This window comes from Takifugu flavidus, chromosome 11 (assembly GCF_003711565.1).
Source record: "Takifugu flavidus isolate HTHZ2018 chromosome 11, ASM371156v2, whole genome shotgun sequence".
In the NCBI taxonomy this organism is placed as follows: domain Eukaryota; kingdom Metazoa; phylum Chordata; class Actinopteri; order Tetraodontiformes; family Tetraodontidae; genus Takifugu; species Takifugu flavidus.
Genome location: NC_079530.1, coordinates 10,228,452 through 10,244,553, shown reverse-complemented (window position 1 = coordinate 10,244,553; position 16,102 = coordinate 10,228,452). Strand labels below are relative to the sequence as shown.

At 42.2% G+C, this 16,102-nt stretch overlaps 2 protein-coding genes across 3 annotated transcripts; one reads left to right on the top strand and one right to left on the bottom strand.

The window, feature by feature from the left end:
* The first annotated feature begins 22 nt into the window (after positions 1-22).
* cfap43 (cilia and flagella associated protein 43) lies at positions 23-12,673 on the top strand. Of its 2 annotated transcripts, none has more exons than XM_057047954.1 (38): positions 23-154; positions 307-563; positions 774-870; positions 995-1,162; positions 1,268-1,376; positions 1,532-1,676; positions 1,764-1,846; positions 1,935-2,066; positions 2,169-2,285; positions 2,362-2,439; positions 2,540-2,685; positions 2,784-2,887; positions 3,025-3,174; positions 4,135-4,295; positions 4,473-4,637; positions 4,720-4,850; positions 5,112-5,184; positions 5,393-5,494; positions 6,552-6,629; positions 6,949-7,074; positions 7,152-7,256; positions 7,335-7,442; positions 7,707-7,874; positions 7,953-8,159; positions 8,319-8,405; positions 8,590-8,670; positions 8,923-9,051; positions 9,117-9,236; positions 9,448-9,555; positions 9,737-9,823; positions 9,912-10,000; positions 10,107-10,317; positions 10,403-10,515; positions 10,621-10,780; positions 10,870-11,034; positions 11,915-11,995; positions 12,089-12,242; positions 12,315-12,673. In XM_057047954.1, the coding sequence occupies exons 1-38, from the start codon at positions 126-128 to the stop codon at positions 12,485-12,487; spliced, it is 4,797 nt and encodes a 1,598-aa protein (XP_056903934.1). In that variant the 5' UTR covers positions 23-125; the 3' UTR covers positions 12,488-12,673. The 2 variants fall into 2 exon arrangements, with proteins under 2 accessions (XP_056903934.1, XP_056903933.1); XM_057047953.1 differs by having other exon boundaries at positions 1,268-1,388.
* On the bottom strand, positions 12,499-13,927 carry sfr1 (SWI5-dependent homologous recombination repair protein 1). The gene is made up of 3 exons (XM_057047967.1): positions 13,468-13,927; positions 12,966-13,313; positions 12,499-12,883 (listed from the first exon to the last, which is right to left on the bottom strand). Exons 1-3 carry the CDS (start codon positions 13,546-13,548, stop codon positions 12,695-12,697), a joined length of 618 nt encoding a protein of 205 aa, XP_056903947.1. The 5' UTR covers positions 13,549-13,927; the 3' UTR covers positions 12,499-12,694.
* Between the last annotated feature and the right edge of the window lie 2,175 nt (positions 13,928-16,102).

Genomic DNA, 16,102 nt, shown 5'->3' with positions numbered 1-16,102 from the left:
AAGAAGACGTTTCAGCCAATGGTGACGAAGGGTGTTTCCTCGAGACTGTCTGGTTGCCAGGGTTACCTAACGCGACCCTTCACTCCTGAGTGGCGTATGGTTTTTTGTTTGGTATTAATACATAAATGGATAAAAACGCGGTCTTGGAAATTAGGTATGTAAATGCACCAAATTATTCTAATTACCTTTCATTTGTTACACCATAAAAAGCTTATATTTCAATATTTTTGCTCAATTGTTAGCTTCCACGTCCTTTGGATTCAAGAGAGATGACACAGGGTTTACTTCCTGTTTTACTCTCTCCAGGTGGATCCAGGCTTTTACAGAGAGGAGTTTCTTCGAATTTGTCGACAACAAAACAATCTGCTATTCATATGCCAGTCATATATGTTTCCTGAACCTGGAGACTAAACTACAAAGTGTATTCCAGAGTTCTGTAAGAGAAATTGGTGCATTGACAGCAAATGGCAGCAAGAGGATTTTTGCTTTCTCAGAACAAAAGCTATCCCCATCAATATTTGTATACAGCTTTCCAGAGTTTCAGTTAAAGAATAAACTAAAAGGTAAAGTTGTGAAATGATTGTCTTGATAATTATAGAATATGGTAATCACCTTATACATTTGCAGTCTCAAAATGTATTATCACAAAGTGGTAAAAAGTAAAGTGCATTTCATTGCCAAACACGATGTATTATATTTTAATCCAGTAGGAAATACAATTAAAGGATAAATCTAACAAAGAAGTCCATCATTGCTGTTTATTCTCTTTACAGGAACCGCACCACTAGACTGCACATCTCTGGCATTAAGTGATGGAGGTCCCTTTTTGGGATGTTGTTCTTCTCTTCCAAACTACACCATAACAGTTTGGTAACCAACAGATCATGAGATGTGTTATTATGTGTTAATATGTTATTTGAATAGATATATTATAACATTTGTTTATGCAGTATATGTGGAGGAAATGTGCTCATCTAACATGGCCTTCTTGCAGGAACTGGGAAAAAGCTGAGCCAATTTGTTCACAACCAAAAGCTGGGTGTGATGTGGTTTCCTTGGTGTTCAACCCCTTAAACTGTTTCCAACTCTGTGCTTTGGGGACTGCATCCATCACCGTTTGGAATATTGAGAAGAGTACTAACCTTCATGTTCTGAAGCCCAGGTATCCAGGTTACTCAAATTGAATATATATTTTTTGATGACACAAGGTATCAAACCATATTACCAATGTCAAACATTTGTTGTTTCATATAATACTGTTTTGCAGGGTGATAGAGCTTCCAACAATTGAGGATACAGTTGATAAGGGACTAATGGCAACTTACCTTAATGAGAGTGACAAAGAAACCCAACTTCCTCCAATACCCCTCTTGGATGTAGGAGACAAGGCAAAATCTTTTCCATATCATTTATATCAACATATGTCTGCCTTAATGTTGGACTTTCAGGATGAAACCTTGTTGCCAGTTGCCATCAGTCACATAATCTATGAACTCTAAGCTGTTATATAATTCCAAATATGTTTACACAGCCTGAAGTCTGCACCAAAGCCAAACTGACCCCTGCTGCTGTCTGCTGGACGGCAACGTCAGAGCTTTATGTGACCTGTGCACAAGGCTTCCTGCTGCTCGTTGACCCCGAGAGCCTTTACGTCTCGGTGCAGTTCAACCCCTCATGTAAAATAAGCACAGACACAGTGGGGCTATTTTTTAAAGTTGGGTTACCAGTAAAAATGCTTTTAACGTCTGTATTTGTTGAAGCAGCTGCTGAAGCCATCCCTGAACTCAGACAGGACACCTTCCAAGGTTTAACACTTTGGAGGGATGATTGTATTGCTGTAGGAATGGTAAACATGTGTACTTTCATTTTTCCGGATTTATTATTTGACATAAAGCTAGACTAAGAAACATATATGCTGTATATATGCTCTACAGGAGAGCGCGGTGCACTGCCTGCGAGTCAAAGGAGGTCAGATTGAAATCATAAAAACGTGGCGAATTGAGCAAACCGTCACAACAGTGATGCACTCGCCCGACAATGAAATGCTGGTTGTTACTTCAAACAAAGTAAGAACCTGAATTTGCCATTTTTTTTCAAAAGAATGATTATAAGAGAAACCTGAACATTATTCAGGAAATTCTGATCTGGTTATTGTAATCATTTTTCAGGGGCAAATCTTCACGGTGAATCCAAATCGGTCGGATGAGATTTTGAAAATCCTGGATGTCGGCAGTGGGAGGTCTGTGGCAGCTGCTTTTTCCCACACTCCGACGAACATTTGTGTGGTAATTGTTGTTGCTCCAAAACCCACAATGTGTTGTGTCTTTTTGGGAATTTCAATTGTGTTTCTGCTGATTATAGTCAGTGAAGAATTCTGGAGAAGTGCAGCTGTGGTCCACAGATGGCCGCCTACTCGGCTCCCTGTCTCTTCAAACTGATGTGACATTCACCTCTAAGCACTTAGATCAAACCAAGATGTACAACACTGGCTCAGAAAGGACGAGAGAGGTAGCTTAAGTTCTGCTCTGTGTCTTTTCAGGTGACATGTGTGGCCTGCTGCCCTGTTGCGCAATACGCGGCTGTTGGAACAGCTTCAGGAGTCGTGCTCTTTGTTGACCTGAAGAGGGAGCAGCAGCCTCAGCTGATACACGAGGTCCATCTTGACCACTCTGTGGATCAGATAGTGCAAGTATCGCAATTCCCAAGCGTTTCATTTACTTCGTACAAATGTGTGTGGAAAAAGCCAAATGTTTGTGTGCCTTTCAAGTGCTTCTCTTTTACAGTTTTGATCAAGAGGGACACTATCTTTTCATCGGAGCCTCAGACTCACATGTCTTTGTTGTAAATGCAAAGCCATCAGAGGGGTTCTCAGTCCTAGGTTACACAGGTAGATACTGTTTATAAACTCATCTAAACTGATCCTACACTATAATAAAATGTTCAACACTAATCAATGCTGAGTACATAAACGTGAGTGTAATGTTAGCTTTTATGCAATATTCCAATTTGGTTTTTGTTTTCCAGTTGTGCCTGGTCCAGTTCTGTCTCTGTCTACTCAGTGTGTCAGGGATTGTGAACAAGTGAAACTCCTAGTTTTGTGTGCTGGACAGAAGGAGCATAATCAGAGTGGAAGCCTGCTCACAGTGCTTTCTCTGCCCCTGAGGGGTCTTGCAGGTATACTACAGACCCATTCACCTATTCAAAAAAAACCTGATTGTTGGCATTGGCTTTACAACATTAGATCCCAAACTTCCATAAAATAAGTTGGTAGTCAGAACAGAGTTAGAGTTATTTGATCGTACGCAGCCAGTTTCACCTGCAGCAGGACAGAGTTCAAAATGATAGAACTGAGGTGATGGATAAAGTGAAAGAGTGATGTCAGAAATTTATGTATATTCAATTTATGTTCCTTCAAGCAATGGGTCATAATTACAATCAGCCAATGCGAGTTGATTTATAACCAAAAATGAAGATTGTCACAAACAATATACTTTAAATGTTTGTAAAATAATGGACGGTGTTTTTCTGGTGTTTACTTGGCTTTAGGGACCTGTCCACCCAATGAAATGTTGTGTTAGTTGTTACCGTTCAAGCCTTCAAAGCGAGAATTCCAAGGATTTAAGCAACGCCAGTTAATAAAATTTAGCTGGACATATTTATTAGCATGTTTAGACATGTTGTCACTAACACTCTTAAAATGGGAGCTGAAGACTGAGTGGTTTCTAAAAACACACAGGTGTTTAAAGATCCTGGAAAACCTGTTTAATGAGATAGAATTTCAGATGAATAAATGTCTAAAGTGCAACAAAGAAGGCTTCTATAAGGGCTAAAGATTCAAACTGTGCTGAATACATCACAATTACAATGTATTTTAATTAGATATCAGTGTGAAAATTCTTAAAATTCCAAAATGTTGTGCATTTGCTTGTAATAGACGTTATGGCAGAGGTTACAGAATTTGTGTAAAACTTAATTTGTTGTGTATCAGGTAACAGAAGTTGTTACTTACAGGCTCAAACTGGAACAGTCCTTCAGTGATACCCTAAAAGGATGAACTATTGTGTTGTCCTCTAAAAGAAACCCCTTTATTACTGATTTACATTCTACTACAGTTATGTGCCTCGTGACCTACAGGTCCAGATTGTGTAGATGGGAATAGACGTTTGGCAGCTGACATCCTTCAAATATCCAGATATGAAGTGCCTCATCCAATTCAGACGTGTGTCCTCGGAGTCGGAGAGATTTTTGCTTACTGCCACCAGAAAAGAGCTCTCCAGCGCTTCCCCCTCCCTAAGGTACACTTCCACTTATTCTTTTCTGTTCTTACCTGCATGAAATGTTCATTTTCAGTGATATATATCGAAGATATTTGTCAATATTCTTTCCTTATTGCTGTAACAAACCTGTGACAAAGGTTCTCAAAGATTTATGCCATGATTCAGCTTCCCTGTGTGTTTGTTTTTTATATTCAGGACGCAGATGCTGCTTCCAGTGAGCGTATGGTCCAGCTGAAGCCAGAGGAGGAAGTGCAAGGTCATCCTTTGGGTCCTGCCTGTCTTACTCTGTCTCCTCACCATTTATGGCTGGCCTCTGTGGGCCGAGGTGGCCTATTACGTGTCCGAGAAACCACTTCGATGGTAGATCGTCTCACTTACTTCATCAAAACACTTCAGTTGTATTTGCTTTATATCTGCTGTCTGTGACACTGTTACCATACAGGACCAGTTTATTCAGCTGCAGTGTCATCCGTATGGCAGTAGCAGAGTTGGGAGCGTGTTGTTCTCTGCAGACAGCCAGACCCTCCTCACTGTCGGCTTAAATGATGGCGCTATTGTTTGCGCTAATCTAAGGTAAACAGAAAGCAGACTGTCATGCTTGTACAACACAGTAGAGGGAACTGTTGCTCTCAGTGATGATGTCACAGACAAAGTAACTGTTTCTTCCAAGGTAATGCTTAAATTGCACAACAAAATGGTGGGTTTTAAGCTTGTATTTTGATTTCTCAGATACACTTATTACAATATAAAGTAATGAGTCTCACACTGCAGGTAGATAGAGTAATCATGACTTTGCCCTTGAAACAATAATGATTCTGTCAATCGTGTGTACAGGATGAAAGATCGGGACCTTGGTAAGATGAAAAAGTCTGTGGATAGTCTTCATACAGGATCCGAGAAACTCAAGGTGAAGTTATTCTACTTTAGCAGTTGTGCTAAATTACAAAGACCGGAGGAGTTTGTTTTTATTCTTAATCCAAGACAAACGGATATTCAAATAGAACCAACGCCATATTTAAATTACTACAACTCATGAACACCATTGCAGCAGTGGGTCAAATACCGTTATTTATTTGTGTCTCTGTGTTATTTTTACATGTGTGAACTCTCTGTAGGCCAGTGCTGGAGCGACCACGGTGGATGTGACACGGGAAGAAGGGACTCTGCCGTCCCCTCCTCCCTCTCATTCCACTTGGCTGGAGAGCAGGCAAAAGACGGTCAGTGGCTAATAAACTGAAATAGTCACGCTTGAAAAGGAGCATAGCTTTTTAAAGATCACCCTCCCTCATGTAGTGAGTCTAAAACCTTTGTTATTTGGCTCTTAAAAGATCAAAAGTCAAAGGAGCTTTGATTACACTTATGTTACATTGCTCTTTATATATCACTGATATCGATGAACTTCAGTCACAGACAGGAACTATGGAGGGAAAAACAGAAAGCAGAGTAATATATTAAGAGAAGACATTTATTTCTGTTTGACTCTAAAACGGAAGGAGCACAACACATGTTAATCATGGCATTTGCTACTGTGTGTAGGATTACAGATGTGAATGTAACACAAGTATTTTTATTAAAAACAGTGCTGGTAGAACAGTTTCACACCATAATACTCCTACATCCATGTTTGACAGTAGCTACAGTTTTCTTTGGGGTTAAAAATCTCTTTTGATGCTTTGACCTTTAAGCTTTCCTCCAGGAGCCTCTAATCTAAAAGCCTCTCAGCCCCCAGTGATACAAAACATGCTGGACTCACACGCACACCTTCTTGTCCAGGTCTCTGAGCAGCATGATCTGCTCAGGTCAGACACAAAAGGAGTATAAAACATGCTCTGTTTAAGTGGGCTGAGGAAAGGAAACAGCTGTTATTAATCATAATCGCTCTGAAGACGACGCCGTGGGTGACAGCCTGAACCGATAAAAGTGGATGTGCCGGCAGATTTAGTAATAGTCTCTGAAAAGTCATCAATGATTATTGATATGCCTTTGAGATTGAAAATTAACCATAAGAGCCAAAAAACAATTAAAATGGTCATTAGCCAAACCCTGATACATCCTTCAAAATGGAGTGTTTAAGTTGATCCAATTCATTTTTTCCCCACAAATGGGGACCAAACAGCCACTGTCTAGTTGGCTTTTACAATATATCCACTTTCATGTTGAGTGATTCAATGTTGGCTAGCATCTAACTGAGGGTTGTGTTGACAGACGATTCTATACTATAAAGGCATAATGATCCCTAATTACAATTGTTAACCAATGTAATTGGTTCCACAGGCTGTAAAAGAGGAAAATGAACAGCAGGAAGCCATAGCAGCCACCCTGAGGAAGGACCTAGCACAATTGTATGCCTCGGTGAGTTTTATTGCCTATTTATTTGCTTATTTTTGTGATTAATGTTTCAGCTGAAGCATCCACATTTTACAGCACATGTCCTCACAAGTATCACATCGTTTGACAAGTTTGTTCTCTTCAGCCAGCTGGGGCCCTGTTTTTGTAACATGCAGAGCATCTAACAAAAGTTGTCACATAGAGGAGTGAAAATGATTCATTTGAAAACACCCAGCCCTGAAGGCTAAAAAGCCCAAAAGAAGAAGATACATTTGATATTTATCCTGGAGCACAAAGTTCTGCAGGGTGAAGTTTAAAGCCAAAGTATTTCCTGCATTTCCAGCTGCATAAGATGAGGCTTGAAAATGAAACCTGCAAAGAGATCGAGCGTCTGAAAGACAGCGAGTTTACCCTGGATCCAGAGGAACAGAGAAAACAGGAGGCTTTGATGGAGCAGGCGGTTAATCAGGTAACCTGCAGATGCAGATGAGAGTGCAAATAGATTATGTAAAGATGGAAAAGCTTCTCACTGAAACGTCATCATAGGTAAGAGAAGAAATCCAGCGGGAGATTGCAAGAAAGCGATACCTGTACGATGTCCTGAAGAGAGACTGCTGGGACTCTTTGAAGGTCAAAGGCAAGGCCATTAAAGTAAGATGCATTAGAAACAAGTGTAACATTTCCTATTCAGCACAGAACACCCTGATTTGTCCTATTATTCTATTCCAGGCCTTTCACTCTGACCTGGAGGTGATGAACTACCCTCTAAAAGAGAGAACGGAGGCAGACATGGCGGAGCTTCAGAGGGTTCAGAAGATACGGAAGTTTGAAATGGCTGTAAGCAAACTTGATCAGCTTTTCGTTACAGCCTTTAGTGCAGTAACTTAAGTGGTAGACTCACTGGGTTCAACGTGATGACACAAAATGGATTTCCCCTGTGCAAGATAGGAAATAATGAATGCACCACAGTTCCGGTTTTAAGATTCCCATGAGGACTATTGTTAAAATTACTTTATTTTGCAGTCTTGCATCCCCGCAGAGTCATTCTTGTTCTTTGGAATGTTTCCAGATGAATTCAGCTTTGTCTCTTTTGAACTCCAGCATATAGAAACTGTGACAGAGGAGGAGGAGGAGGAAGGCCAGGAAGCAGACAGTGCTGCTGTTATGGGGAGCTTCTCTGCACAGCTAGGATATTCAAATCCATACGTTTACAGTCAGTTCAGCCTGAGAACCACAGAGCAGAGAATCAACCAGATAGTTCTACTACAGGTGAGAGTGTGTTAGAAAACTGTTGTGCATGTGGTAATGTGAGTGAAACTTATTATAAATCTCATTATCTGAGCACAGGATGTGATTTATAACATCAAGAAAGGCTTCGATGAGGAGTTTGAGGCCTTGCACAGACGCAAGCTGCAGGAGATCCTTAATGTGAGAGAGAGAAACAAAGATATCCGGCGGATAATGGTTAAACTGGACATGAAGAGAGAGCTGTGGGAGCCTAGCCTGACTGACAGCGAGCAGCCTGAGAAGCTGTTCACTGTGGACGACTCTGAGGTTACTGACCCCCCTCTTCAAATATGAAACAAACAAAAAAAAGCTGGCAAATTGCACAGAAAGTTGGACAACGCCCTGCAAAACTATGAGGGAAACATGGCAAAGTCCTCTTTAAAAAAAAAACCTGACGCAGTGCTTTGCACCTTTGTCTGGTTGCAGATAAAAGCAGAGAAATACCTCACCCCAGAGCAGAAACAGGAGGAGGAGAGGAAGAAGTTGGAAGAGCAACAACGTTTCGCTGCCAGAGTATGCCGCCACAGCAAACGCCTTTTTGCTTCGAATTTGTTAATCTTTGAAAATGTGGCAAAAAACGCTTGATATATCTAATCTATTTTACTCTGAAAGGCGTCATTTCCCAACACAACCTTTTAAACATGATTTTCCATGGATTCCAGCCTTCAGTCATTACGTTCTTGTCCTTTTTTGTCAGACGGAAAACCTCAGAGAACTCGCCCTTAATGAGATGATGGGTGGAGCGCTGGAAGTGAAGCAGGAGGACATCTTGGAAAAGGTCTGAAACCATTCATACTTTTGATCAATAACAATCAGGTCACAGCCTTAAACATAACGTCATACCAATGATGCTAATAAAAGGATATATCAAATCTAAACACCAAAAACACTGATGATTCATCTAATTTAAATTCCTATGATGTACAAGAGATTCAACTGGTCTGAAAGTGTGTTAGGGGGATTTTTGTGCCAGTTGAATTAGCTAAATCAGCACGAAGGGCACATAGTTTCTATTGAATGGACTCCACAGGAAATACCTCCCCCAGAGTTTGTTTTGAGCAAACCTGACAGCCAATGGGACGAGGAGGAGAAAAAACGATACGAAAAGTTTGAAAAGAAAACTAAAGAACTCAACGAGGAGAAGGAAAAATACAAAAAGGTACGATTGGCTATATGGCATTGGTCTCCAGGGATCCGTAGAAGTCTAATGAACTCTAATTACAGTCGCTGGAGACTGAAATGAAGAAACTGCACACCATCAACAAGGACGTGACTGAAACCTTTGATGAGAATTTGAGGAAGCTGTTTGAGAAGAAAATACGCTGTGAAATGGCGGTTAACCAGGTGAGCCATGTATAAATGCGTCACGTGACGCTGAAAATACTACGCCAGCCTTGTGTGTTTTGTGTTATGACAAAATGGGGCCATTAACCCAGTACTTTCACTATTTGGGTAGATAGTAATTGCATCTCTTAATTAACAATGGCTCTAAGGCATTTTTTAAGGCACCTGTGTTGATGACCCCTCATAAATCCTGTTTCAATGTAATTTACAGGAAGAACTTAAGATTGCCTATCTTATGACTGCAGTGGAGGAAGAACAGGAGATGAACACCCGAGAGCAGGAGCTCAAGTCCAAACTTGAAGGAGTGGAAGCACACAAGGTCAGGAAACCTGAACATTGTGTCGTAACGAAGGGTTTTATTAACATCATTTACACTTCAGTCGACTGAGCAAAGGGCGTTTATGCCACATAAAAACGGCTTTTTATTTTTAATTTGATTTACTATGAGATTTCAAGGTTGACAGTCACAGGTCCTCATCCTTTTGTTGGTTCCTCCACAGCAAGAATGTGAGAAGGAGGTGGAGAGCTATGAAGAAGAAGTCAGGTTGTTTGGTGACATCTATGACAGGATTGTAGATGAAGACGGAGTATGTTGGCTTTTAGGACTCAGATCTTTTTCTATATGCTTTACACAGTTAGCTGACAGTGTGCTATATAATGTCTGTGGATTTTAAGGTCCTTGACAAGGACTTCAAGAAGGAGTTCCAAGATGTACCAAAAAATGTGATTAACACTCTCTATAAGCTATTCAAACGAAGACCCAGGTTTGTAATATTAAGTTCACTGTCATACAAAAAACATAAGCTAATGTCCCTTTTCATTTGCTGGGAAATGCTGAGCAGTTGTTGCACATTATCTCGACAATCTCAGGGTTTCCAAGACAAAGACGCACACAGAGAGCAACGCCAGCGTCTCTAAAGAGCCTCATCCCTGTGGCTCCCCGCAGCCTGACGAGCTGGCTGATCTGCTGCAGGCCATGGAGGAGCTGGACGCTCCGGAGAACACACCGAAATGCTTGAGTCCAGCGGTCTGGGAGAGGTTTTGTCTTTTCCGCAGGACTAAAGTGGAGAGTGAGCACAAGGTAACGAGGGTCGTGGCGAATGCATCACATGCGCAGTTGTGGGCGCTCTGTGTGTAGGTATGCACTCACAGTTTGGCGTTTTCAGGTGAAGGTAAACGGCAAAACATTTGCCAAGATGCAGGGCGTGCTGCAGAAGAAAAGAGACAAGTTGGAGACCGCAGAGCAGGAAATTAAAAATCTCTATGATGCACTTAAAAGGTAGCACATGGCTGTGTTGCTGTAGCAGCAAACAGAGGAGAAATGGCAGCAAAGGCAAAAACGCGACGCTGCCACTAAATATTATGCTCGTGTGTCCACATCTAGCCAGCACGAGGAGAAGAACCACTTCCTGAGCAACATCGTGATCCTGGTCCCTCTCAAGCAGGAGCAGGTGGAGGTGTCCACCGCAGACTTCCCCGCTGACTACAGCGATTCTGTCCTCTTAGATCGAAGCGTGGTGGAGCGCCTCAACGACACCATCAGGGTCGGTTATTGACCGCCACCTGACACAAACAGCCCTTTGAGGGACGTCGCTTATTAAGACGAGTCTGTGAACGTGATGTTTCTGGTCAGACTTCCGCAGAGCAGAAGATCAAGTCCATGGTGGAGTGCAAAGACTTCTGTAAGGGCATCATCCAGCTGCAGTGGGAGCACAAGAAGCTGAAGATGCAGATGGAGGATCTGAACAACAAGTGCAGGGACATCCGCCAGTTAAAACTCACTGAGGAGCAACGGGATGTAAGTGCAATTAGCTTCCTGCGAAACCCCGATGTTGTTTTATAAAGATTATCTCAGGTCCCATCGAGGGTTTTACTCAGAAGCCGCAACATGTGAGGATAATGGAGGATTTTACCACCTGTGTTTTGGTGGCATATCAGAAGTTTTCTACTTTAAGCAATGATTTGGAATGAAACACATCTTGGAATCGTTGGCTCCAATGTTACCGAGCAGATTATTTTAAAAATCTGGCCGCATCACATGATGTCTGATTGATACCATGCTTCACCACAGATGGGCATTCCTTGAAACAGACACATTTTTCATACTGGCTCCACTCACTGTTCTTTTCTTGTGCTTGGTATTGTTCAAAGATGTTTCCTAATATGCAGAGAGCAGAAGATCCGATCGCTCCTTCAGTATAGTGCACAAATATGCAATGAAGTCAAGGGCTCATTCATGGATAGAGGAGCAGCACCGCTGAAAATGAAGATGTCCTTAATGTTGCGAACACAGCTTTTACTCTTGTATTTTCACACTTCAGCAGCTTCAGTGGCAAAGAGGAGCCGCTGCAGCAAAATTAACGATTCTCCTAACATACCGGGCAAGAACACTAAGAGGGCAACAACACAATACATTGAGTTCAAATTAGTCATCGTCGTAAAGTCAGTGAACATGGCACAAACAAACGTTTCCACGTCTGAAAGCCAGATTCTTTTGGAAAAGGTTCAGGTACCAGTGCTGAGGTGTGGCAAGCAGCTTCCTGACATTGTGTAGGCCCTTGATAAAGCCTGATCTATAAACAAATCCATCCTGAGGCCATTAACGTTTGAACATTCTTGCTACGCACAACATAGAACGTCAGATGGATTTTATTTGGAATCCTCTCCTCTCTTTTCAGTACCTCACCAAGAAAGGCCACGGCAGTGACACAACTCAGCAAGTCTCCAGCGTGGAGAAAACGATAGCGTTCCAGGAAAAGGTGCTCAAAAGAAGCTGAATCGCGTCCTCCTAAACGCACGCTCGCCTTTGTATTTTCTGCAGATGACGGCTCAAGTGTGCTCTTTGCTTTCAGGTTCATCAGAAGAATGTGCAAAAACGCAAAGATAAAATTCAACAGATCAAAAGGAAGGCAGCAAAGAAGGTTTTGGAGAACGCGCAGCTGGAAGAGGACATAGCTAACATGCAGGCGGTTTTGCAGGAGAGAAGAGAAACCTACAAAGCAATAGGTAATAAACCACTTTTAGCCCTTTTGTAACATGTCAGTCTCCTTGGTCTGACTGTTGTGGCCTGTTTCGTAGCCCCAGAAGAGAAGGAGAGCGAGAGAGAAAAGCGCTACCAGAAAATTCTCCAAGTGAAGGACTTGAAGTCCCTCGTCCAAATAAAGGAGAAAGAGGTGGCGACGCTCCAGGCAGAAGTGGAGCGTTTAAGGAGGAGGAACTATCCTTTACTCGCTGAGCCAAAACAAATCTAAGGACAGCAGTGTTGGCAACGGTTTCACTTTCAGTTTTATTGACAGACCAAGAATCCGGACCCTAATTTATGCTCATAAAATAATCTCAATGTAATGCAATTTACAGCAGGAACAAACACCAAATACCAAAAGAATCGAACATTATGTTAACTTTCATATAAACATCTGCAGTAGTTGTGCGTGTAACTGTGTGTTTTGAGCTTCTATTCAGGAGGTAAAATCTTCCTCCGAACGATCAAAGTGCAGAATGCCTTCATCCAGACCAAAGAGGTCAATCAGCTCCGACAGGCTCGCCTTTCCTCCATGTATGGAGACGTCTGACTGGAGCTCCTGCAGCGCCGCCTGAGCGCAGCTCCTCCACTTGTCAATCAAGCTCTGGAGCTGCGTCGTGTCATTCTAAAGAGAGAAGCAACACGTGATTGGTACTTCCATGAAAGCGTGGGCCTCAACCACACACATTCTGCCCCTGTGGGTTCACCTTGCTTCTGTACATTTTAACCATCTTGAGCCGGCGCAGTGTCTCCGTCTTATCTTTGACCTCCTTCCTCAGCTGGCCAGGTTCATGCGCAACAGCCTTCACAGGAGGGTGCGTTGTTTTGGGAAAGGCTCCACAGATCATTTCACTCCCTGATTTCGTCACATTTCTGTTTATATCTATGACCGAAGAAGGGTTATTAACTGCATCCCGGTAATGTGCTGCGACTTGTCGGCCATCCTCCTCCTCCTCATCCACATGAAGACGTTTGGCCACAGAACAGGGAGATGTGAAGGAGCGTCTCGATCTCTTCAGCCTTTCCTTCAGAGAGGAACTGAGGTTTTGGGGATGCTGAAAATGTGAAGACAGATTTAAAACCAGGATGCATTTTTTTTAGTGGGTTTTCACATGTTATATAATATTTTACCCATCTACAATAGAATACTGTAGAGCTTTTGCCTTCGGCATGACTTCAAAACAAACTTTAAACCACAGTTCAACAAACCTTTTGTGTATATTCAGCGGGGCTTGAGTCACAAGGAGAACACACAGACCTAAATTTGGTTGTTTTTGGCGTGGTCTCCATCACTGAAACGGATTCGGACGCCTGCAAGGAGCCTCAAAACTAGGTTAGCCTGAGCAGCTAACGTTAACTCAGTCACGTAGCTTCTCGACAAACGCGAAGAAACACATACGTTTCAGGCGGAAAGGTATAACTTAGACTTCATTTTAGCACAAGTGAAACGTAGATATTAAAAACACGTTTAAGTAATCTTCATTCTTCCTTGTTTTTGCCGTTCAAGAAAACCTCTCAAAGCAGCGATTGGACGATATCCGGTGAATGGGATCATGGGAAATGTAGTTTCTTTGAACAGTCGTTAACCACATCTACGTTCATGGTGCATTTATCCTATTCATGTTCCTTTCATACTTAAAAAGCCAATGCTGATTTACGGAAAAGTCATTTTTAGCTCTAAAAGCACGTGTTGTGTTCAGGCATGTTTACTGGTTGCCATAGTTACCAGGGTTGAGCCAGGCTGAATCAACTCTTCTCATAAGTTGATTCACATCTCCTTTTTTTCTTACCAGTTTCAAACTGCGGGCTATATTTCATACTTCTACTCATCCCGGTGATATGCAGGGTTGTTTTTTTTGTTGCCAGGAGGTAAAATTTTTAAAGCGAAGATATGATCTTGCCCAGGCTTGAGAAATTCAGTAAAATCACATATTTCCCATCCCATCTCTATTCACCTCCATCTTTCCTATTTATATCCCCTTTTCCTCCTTCTCCATAGCTCTGCAAGGTAGCATTTTACTCACAAAGGTCTTGATTGCATAGTGGCTTGATTGTGTCTCTCACTGTAAGTTAGGCATTTAATATTAGACTGCCTATTACATTTACATTTTTGTCATTTAGCAGACGCCTTTGTCCAACATGACTTACAAACCCAGTCCTCGATGGCCACATCCAGCCGGGTTTTCTGTCCTACCAGGCTGAAAATGCATTCAGTGGGATAGAAAACCCGGCTGGATGTGACCCTTGAGGACTGGGTTTGTAAGTCATGTTGGACAAAGGCGTCTGCTAAATGACAAAAATGTAAATGTAATAGGCAGTCTAATATTACACACCCAGGGTTGGGGTAGCATCTCTTCATTGTTTTTGAAGAGATGCTACCCAAACATGATTATTTTTGGTCCTGAATAGGCCTATGTGTGTCATAACTGTACCAATAATACAAGTTTGTAGAATGTAGAGGCTAAGTGAGAATCCCAGTCAGAAACCCAAATCCGTACTCATATATTTACAGCCTAGTGTCCGGCATTTGCAGGGTCTTAATATCCACAAGTTGCAACACTCTCGCAAGCTAATATCTAAGAATTGTCTGCAGCTGATGGATAATTTCTATGTTCAGCATGCAAATAATGACATAAACTGCCTTGTTACCATTCGGCACAGTTTCAGTTATCTTTATCAGCTAAAAAAACAGGGGAGGGAAGTTAAGGTGAGGCATGAAGTTCCAGAAACATAACCCTGAATGTGACTGCATGCAGAGTTTTCCTGGTCAGCTGAGGACAGACACTCGTGACATCCTGCCACCGACGCTAATTTAGTGGAAATGTTAAAGAAGCAAGGCTTGTCTGGGTGCCCACATGACACACTGAGAGAAGACTGAGCATGGCATTAGTTGCCTACCTAACCTTTCTCCTTTTGGACGTGCAATTTCACACGGATAATTTCCAGGAATGCAGGTACAAGGACAACAAAGCAAAGCTGAGCAGACAGAAGTAGAGCAAGAGCCCTAAAGATTAAACCCAAGGGGCTAAAATTAAATTTCAGGTTTAAGACCCATAAACTGAGTATGCAGGTACAGAGAAAAATCCTCCTCTTGTCTGACCACACAAAAAGTTCTGCTTCCCTGGAATTTGTTCTGATTTTTTCTGACACTCTGCTTTTGAAGCTCAACAGAGAAAAGCTCCATCAAAGTCTAATACAAAAACCTCATTTTCATTTGTAGTGAACAACAAACACTTTGTGCCTGGTGGAGAACAAGTACCTGCACGCGGGAGGCAAACTAATATTCATACAACAGTTCTGGCGGTGCGGGATAATTAATGAGTGTTTACTGCAGGATAATCTGGTCTCTTTGCAATAACTTTCTGCTAACAACACCCAGTTTTTTCAGGGCATTAAACAAGTCTGCACTAAGACTGCTGTTATCTTCAAAACAGGCCGTTGTTTTTTTTAAAAAAGGGAACCAGAAAAAGCCAGATCCTCTCTCTCTATCTCCCTCTTTTATTGACCCCCGTGGGATCTGTTATTGTAAACCACCCCCTTTCCGTTAGATATGGCATCCTACAAGCCTGCGCACGGAGCAGATCCTCCTCTGGTACACTGTCCTTGGGGCCATTTGTTTTCCAGTTTGAGCGAACCGGAGTCATGCTCCCTGTGACTCACGCAGGGTGGGTAGATGTCCGCACAGGGTGTGGCGAGTGAGGGAGTTAAAGCATCCAATTTGAATCAAAAAATCAAAATGCAGAAATGCAAGTTAATTGAGGAGGGTGGGGAGGCACTGTTCTTATAGCCGCGGGTGAATCGACTATGGAAACGTTGCTATTGCGCGTTTTGAGCCAAAAATATT